The sequence below is a fragment of the Papaver somniferum genome, chromosome 5 (assembly GCF_003573695.1).
Source record: "Papaver somniferum cultivar HN1 chromosome 5, ASM357369v1, whole genome shotgun sequence".
Lineage (NCBI taxonomy): Eukaryota > Viridiplantae > Streptophyta > Magnoliopsida > Ranunculales > Papaveraceae > Papaver > Papaver somniferum.
Genome location: NC_039362.1, coordinates 190,410,942 through 190,418,303, shown reverse-complemented (window position 1 = coordinate 190,418,303; position 7,362 = coordinate 190,410,942). Strand labels below are relative to the sequence as shown.

General features: G+C 35.3%; 1 protein-coding gene and 1 non-coding gene across 2 annotated transcripts; both read right to left on the bottom strand.

Annotated features, from left to right (window-relative positions):
* Nucleotides 1-4,156: 4,156 nt before the first annotated feature.
* Nucleotides 4,157-4,228, bottom strand: TRNAD-GUC. The gene has a single exon. It is a non-coding gene; the product is annotated as a tRNA-Asp (tRNA).
* Nucleotides 4,229-4,606: 378 nt separating this feature from the next.
* LOC113280376 (putative SWI/SNF-related matrix-associated actin-dependent regulator of chromatin subfamily A member 3-like 1) lies at nt 4,607-6,439 on the bottom strand. Its single transcript, XM_026529008.1, has 3 exons — nt 5,870-6,439; nt 5,501-5,783; nt 4,607-5,400 (listed from the first exon to the last, which is right to left on the bottom strand). Exons 1-3 carry the CDS (start codon nt 6,437-6,439, stop codon nt 4,607-4,609), a joined length of 1,647 nt encoding a protein of 548 aa, XP_026384793.1.
* Between the last annotated feature and the right edge of the window lie 923 nt (nt 6,440-7,362).

The following is a 7,362-nucleotide window of genomic DNA, read 5'->3' as shown; positions in this document are numbered from 1 at the left end:
TTCAAAAATAAGATGTAACCATGCCGATAGATATATGAATAAATACACAATAAGATCGAAATGTAAAACTAAATCCTTGTGTTTTTTTTTTTTGAACTTAGAAATCCAAGTGATTGATAAGCAAATGCCAATGGAAAAAATATTTAACGTGTCCATAGGGTTTAAGATGATTACATGTTTCATAACTAAAATTTTAGGAAAGGTTTTAACTGATAAGCATCATATGATGGTGTATCTAAAAGATATAAAAGGTTAAGTAACCAAAACACAGTGTAAAAAAATCTAAGAAAAGTTACCACCAACAACTGATGATGAAGATGTGAAATTCAACAGATTAATTTTTGCTACAAAGTTACACTGGAATGAACTACTCCAACGGAATGAACTCGCAGCGCGAGATAACAAAAGAACTCACAGCTATAACAACTGTCGGATGATAGAGATATGACATCAGCAAACCTTAGATTTAACCACAGTTAGCAACCCGATTTAACTAGTAAACTGTCGTATCTTTCCTAAATTCCAAATACACTAATTCATGTACTTCTTTATTTCTGGCGAAGGTCTTTATCACAGAAAGACCATCATTACCAGGATCAAGATCAACGGGTGAATCACATAATCACCACCAAGGGAAAGAATACATATAACATGTTAGTATGTTACATCATCAGCTGATATTTTTCTCAGCTAGCCTTGGTATATCAACTCTTCCATATACACTGCTTCTATAGTCGATCAACGAAGGCAAGGTCGAAAACATTACTAGAATTGTTAGAATCATCGTCATCATCTTCATTGCCACAATCTCATACAAAACCACATTGTCTAATTAATTAATTGCAGTTGATACATTTCTTTTCTTGGTATATAATTTTCAGTACATGACAATCTTGTTTGTAGGGGGTCTAGTGTGTAACTTTGCAAGTATATAAACGAATATGGCTTTGGAAAAAGAATGGATTTTGATAAGAACCATGATTTCCTCTTGACTAATCAAAAAAATAAAAAATCAGGAAGTAGATTGTACTAGCCTAGATCTCCCGGATGTCTTGATTTCTGAGATGCTTTGTTTTTGTGATTTTATTTCTCAAGCACGAGTCCTATTTTGGATTGATGAAGGAAGATATATGATGCATTTCGAAAAGATCAGTAGCTAATCGTGGGAAAGTAAGAAAGGAAGAAATATGGAAAAAATATGGCATCTGGAAAAGTAGACATCCCAACTATTTAAGAAAGATACGGTAGTTAGTAAAAGACCGGTAGCTAATCGTGGTTAAGTCACACGTCAAATCTCTAAAATTTGACGGTCACATAGCTGCGAGATCAAAATATTTTTCTGTAAAGTGAAGAATAGAAACTTAGGTGATGCTTCCATTATGGAGGAAGAAAAAATAATTAAGGAATAAAAAAATATAATTAATGAAGCATATTATGTTAATTATTTTTTTATTTGAGATATTTTTTATCATAAATTAAGTTAGTTCACTTAATTAGATTGTACAAGTGTCTAAATACTACTGGCGAGAATAGATGGTGCAGACGATAATGGGCACGTAGGATCCAGACCCAATAAACATGGCTTGTGTTACTCATAAACAATATCTTTAAGTTATGATTCTTGTATAACAGTTGGTACCATAGCTGCAACGATCATGAGAAGGAACAAACAGAATAATGTTAAGTGGAACTTATTATCAAGGATAGTTGAAAATGGTTGAATTTTATGGTCAAGATGAAATAGATTTAAAGTTAAACTTTATTAAAATAATTCATAATTTTAGATGTTTTTTCCTCATACATTTTAGCAATCAAAGAATATATCTGGTGGCTTCCATTTTCAGGAAAAAAATATGAAAACTCCATCTGCTTGCGCTTTAGTTAGCTTCAGTTCAGGGATTTTTTTTTCTCAGGATTAAGGGAAGTTAGCAGATAAAGAATCACACATCTTCTTAGTAATTCCAATAATTGGATCAAGGGGCAACTGACAAAGGAATAATTACTCATCTTCTTAGTATTTCTTTTAATTGTTTTTATGAAGATAAAATGTTAAGACAATGCCACAAAAGAAACGACAAAAGTAATTTCTCAAACAATAAAGGAAAAGTTAAAGTGTTAAATCTTATAACAAATAAAGCAAAACCTGCAATACAAAAAGCACAACAGATAACAGTTGACAACATTGTAAGAGAAAAACCTAAAACTTCTTCTTAGATGGGGTATAAGTTTTTTTCCCACAATCCCAAGTTCCCATTGTTTTTCACTCCAATCCAAAATAGTTTAGTCGTTTCCTTATCATATTTTGATGGCTTATACATGTCAACAATGTCACTAAGAATGTTTTTTACCTCATTTTCTTTCCCACCCTAAGAGTCACCCAAAAATTCACAAATTTGTTGATTTGCATAAATTTGTCCAAGTGTTGCTTGATAAATACATAATTTACGAATTCTTAGTATTAGTTCATAATTATATTGTTTTTTTTCAAATCATTTTAGCATTTACTTTTATTATGTTTGTTTCTTATTTTTGTAGCCTTTGTTAGGACAAATCAACCAAAAGAAGTGCAAATGACTATAAAAGTGTTAAGGAAATAAAATTTACAAGTGAAGAAGGATGAAATATCAACTAGAACTCATTCAAATACGGAATCTCTTATCATCATCTTGTAAATAATGAAAATATGAAATCAATGCCAAAAGAATGAGGTCATTCCGAGATCGGGCGAAGAAGCTATGAGCGTAACAGTGAAACTAACTTGTAACTGGAATTTGGTTTATGTTGGTCCTGTTTTGGGATGCGCGGAAAGGGAAATAAGAAATGCATTTTGGGCTTGCCTTGAACGTAAAAATAAAGGTTTTTGTCGGTTTTTGAGGAAGTTCAGTCTCTTGGTTGGATAAGGTTTAATAAGAGGAGTAAGTATTGACGAGGTTAAGTTTCCTAGTTGTATAAATATCAAGAGGAGGTAATAAAAGCGTATATAGAAGAAAATCTAGATACAATTTTCTACGGAACTTTTTTACACATAAGAGGGCAAATTTTAGTTTACCCCCTTTAAAGGGAGAAACCGAGATAATTTTTCTTTTCTTTTCCTCTCTCTATATCCTTTATGGGTTTAAGTAAATCCGTGATCGGTAAATTCTCTTGTTGGTAACTGGGGACTAATACGAAGTCCTAGACATGGTGATACATATTAGTTAATAAAGTAAGTTTTATTCATTTATTCTCTTAGTAATCGTTGATATTTTACTACTAATATCTCCATGTATGATTGTTGTCTTGATCTTTTAAGTTGCAAATTAAATATCCATGATAATTTTTGTATAGCTAGACTAGGATTTGAGATCCGGATTACCGAAAAACTCATAACATAGTTTCTAATGACTAGACGTGCCATGTAACTGTGTGTATGTAGAAGCATAACCTTGGTCAAACCCGCGTGGCTCCTGCGTCGGATTTCTTTGAATAACCTGACTTATAGATACCATTGTTTTTATTAGGTTAAACTTGAGTAGTTTTTGTGCCAAATTATTCAATAGGGAAAAATTCATATGAGAGCTCTCGCGCCCTTGATGATTATAAGAGGTTAGTGATGTATAGAGGTTATAAGCTTGCAATTGGGTGCTACGAGGTTATATGTATAGAGAGAGATAAGAAGATAAATATGACTTGTTGATTGATCATATGCTTAGTGATGGATAATGATTCCTTAACTATCGTTTTCATTTTCATAATTTAGTTTAAAATTCACAACCCTATTTTGATTGAGAAGTTAAAAACAAATAAGAATTACACAGCTTCTCATGAAAACGATCATTAATACCATTATATTAATTATTAATATTGGTAGGAAATATAAACTTTCCCCATTTGTTTGTACTCTAATTCTTCCACAGAATCCCCACAGTATCATTCATCTGTATTTGGTGTGCTCTGAAATTTTCATCTTCAGTTTTCTCATATGTACCTATGGTTCAATCATCTCACTTAAGACTTCCTCTCTATTATCCTCAATAACTTCAGTTGGAGTAACACTTGCTCTTGAAGTCTCAGTATTTGTCGTTCAATTTGATATCAAGGGTTTGAGGTAAGACTCTGAACAGACGAACATTTAAAGAAAAAAAAAAAAAAAACTTTAAATTAGTACAAAAAAGAACGCCGCTGCCGGGGATCGAAGCCGGGTCACCCGCGTGACAGGCGGGAATACTTACCACTATACTACAACGACCTTGTTGTCTCCCTTATTTCATGGTTCTTACTTATTCTAACGAATTTGATTTTATGAGAGATTTCACCTTCAAAGGCATTATAATGCTGACTGCACGAATAAGGCACCCCCACAGGCGAGAGACAGTAATGCTACTGCTAGTGCTAGTGGTACCACATCATTAGCATTCCTGAAGCAAGCTTACAAAGTCACAAACACAGCAGGCTGAAGTTGACAAAATTTTAACATTCAGACAATGACATATATTATGAAACAAATTGAGCAAGGTATGAAGCTGTTCAAATATAAGGATCAAACGTGTAACCAAAGACCAAGATGAAATCGTCTATTGAATCAAGAAAATGTCTAGAGATCCCCCTGGTTGTAGCTAGTCCAACATCACAAAGCCATGAGTAACCCGAGTTCTTCATTTCGTGCTTCTCTTCGGTCCATATTCTTTCCAAGCCTTCCTAGTTTCTTTTTCTCATGCAATTCCAATATTCTCTCCTCAATGCTATGTCTAGTTATCAGCCTTACAATCTTTACGACATCCTTCCGTACAATTCCATGCACCCGGTTCAGAACTTGTTCTTCTGTTGCAGGGTCTATCCATGGCTCCAATAGATACGTGTTTGATACTTTTGTCAGATGTACTCCGCTTCCCAAAGCTTTAAGGTCCACCAGAAGCACCATGGATGAATTCGAGTTTTTGAATATTTTTATTATATCATCCCTCCTTTCCGAACTCATCCATCCATTTAATTTCAAAGACTCAAATCCAGCAGCCTTTAGTGGCTCAGTGAGTAAACTTAACATATTTCCAAATTGTGAGAACACCACTGATTTCGCTAAGTGATTCTCGTTACGAGATGATACCAGGAGATTTAACAAGGTCGAAACTTTGGAGGAGCAATTAGCAATTACGCCGGAAGATAGATTATTTTCATCTTCATTACAAGGTTTGTCAGACGAGGCGGAGAAGAGGTCTGCTTCAGAAAGATGGTGGCGGCACAGTGGACAACATGGTTTCTTCTTTAAGAGAGCCTTTAATATGCATTTTTTGCAAAACATATGTGCACAACATGTAATGGTTGGTTCGACTAGAGGAGATATGCAAATTGGGCAGTCAAAAGAATCTCCATCTTGTAATACTGAGACCATCTTCCGCAGTAATTCTGGGTTCTTGGAAACATCTGCACAATTAAGAGAAATGGTTCGATTCATTCACACCCAAATAAAGTAAATGGAGTGGAGTAAATATGGATGGAATTTAACTTTAGATATCAAAGTTACCTTCAATGGTGTAGGAACGATGTGGTTCAGAAGGGCAAGAAGCCGCCTCGTTACACATTTGACGAAGTCGTTGAACAATACCATCAATACTCGTATGATGAGCCACCTCCCGGCCAAGATGCAAATAGTTTCGAACCACACTCTGATAATCCACTTCCATTTGGTCATACTTCTCTCGTTCTTCAGCAGAGAGTTCCACAGAACAAGTTTCTATAGTTTTAGGCGGTAGTCCAACCAGAGGATCACTATTTAATCTTCGCAAAGAAATGGTGGCCATGATATCCTACAAAGAAATATTTACAAGATTATTAATTGGAACAAGTTGCATGTGTTACAGAAAATTCAACTGTCTTCTGCTACGACTCTTACCTGCAAACGTGATAGCCCATTCTCCTTTCCTTTATGGATTGGTAGCTGGACGAGACTTCGCCAAGTCTTCTTGTCAGAAAAAGGTTCGAATCTCAAGAAAGCCATTGGAAAATGCATATCGTATGCGCCACGCATTATGGGCATTCCGGTAACCAACCACTTATTCTTAGCTTTTAATCTAAAGGCAGGCCAAATGTTATAATGGTTGACACTCTTAATCACATGCGCCTCATCTAAAATAACTCGATACCATTCCATGTTCAATAGAGCTGGAGCTGAACTATATATAGTACCCTGGAGAGTAGTATATGTTGTCAGAACAATGTCGTACCTTTTAAAATCCTCAACCTTGATATCGTAGGGGCGTGGTAATCCATGATACGTAAACACCTTCAACGTATCCGGTTCTATGTGCTCGTTTAATTGTGTTTGCCACTTTAATAGAACTGGTGTACGGCATACAATCAATGTCGTTCTTCTTATGGGGCACCTACTTGTATCTCCGGCACTGTCAATTGACGCTCGAAGTTTTTTAGTTGAAGCCGCAGTAGTTTCTTTACTTGGCTTCATCCTCTTCCTTCCACCCACAGATAAAGACAATGACAAATCAATGTTTTCTCCTTCTCCTTCTTCTTCTTCTTCTTCTTCTTCTTCTTCTTCTTCTTCCTCCTCTTCTATGTTCTGTGCAGTACAAAATTGTTTTGGATAATCTGTAGCAATGAGAGATATTAGTGTTAGGGTTTTACCTAAACCTATATCATCTGCAAAAACCCCACCTCTCAAAGGATCAGGTCGCTTATCCGTACGACTACCCGTTATCAAATTCTCCCATGATCCTTGGTTATTACTCCCCCTCTGGATCCAAAAGGGAGGCAGTTCATCAGAATTCTCCCTTTGAATCAACCAACTTAAACCTAACTTTTGATGCATGTAAAGTTCGGTTTTGATTATTTCTTTTGGTGGATCAAATGCTTCCCACCTTCTATTGCTATCACTGCTAGCTACACGCGCCAACTTAAGAAAATCATCCAAGTTTTTGAGTTTCTTATTAAGAGGTTTTTGAACTTCTTTCTTACAAGAAGTAGGATGAGAAACATCATCTACCAAAGCATCAGACATGAGGTTAAATTTTTAAACAACGCAGCAAAATTACGAGAACAGAGATGTTTGCCCTCTTGTTGATACGAAAGAAGACCAAGGATAGCGGTATTTATAGTAATCTATATCACACTTTAGAGTTCGAGTCCTAATAAAATTAGATACCTTGTGTGTATATACTACAGTGTAATTAGAGTGTCAACTTTTATCTTTTTTATATTTCTGTTATCTGTTACAGTCTGTTGTCACATATATTGCGTCTTGTGTCAGGCTCAGTATAGTCAAAATTGCTCTTGAAGGCCGATTAACCGCTGTAGGCTATATAATTGAAGTGATTTCTGATTCCGAGCCATTTCCAAATTTAGCGATTAAGCCGGACGATTTTGTCGATTTGG

What these genes read in the sequence shown, in the direction of transcription:
- LOC113280376 (XM_026529008.1), bottom strand. Translation starts at nt 6,439, where the DNA reads ATGAAGCCAAGTAAAGAAACTACTGCGGCTTCAACTAAAAAACTTCGA. An exon ending in ATGGGCTATCACGTTTGCAG is followed by an intron (nt 5,784 to 5,869) that starts GTAAGAGTCGTA and finishes ATTTCTTTGTAG; the next exon opens with GATATCATGGCCACCATTTC. An exon ending in TCGTTCCTACACCATTGAAG is followed by an intron (nt 5,401 to 5,500) that starts GTAACTTTGATA and finishes TTAATTGTGCAG; the next exon opens with ATGTTTCCAAGAACCCAGAA.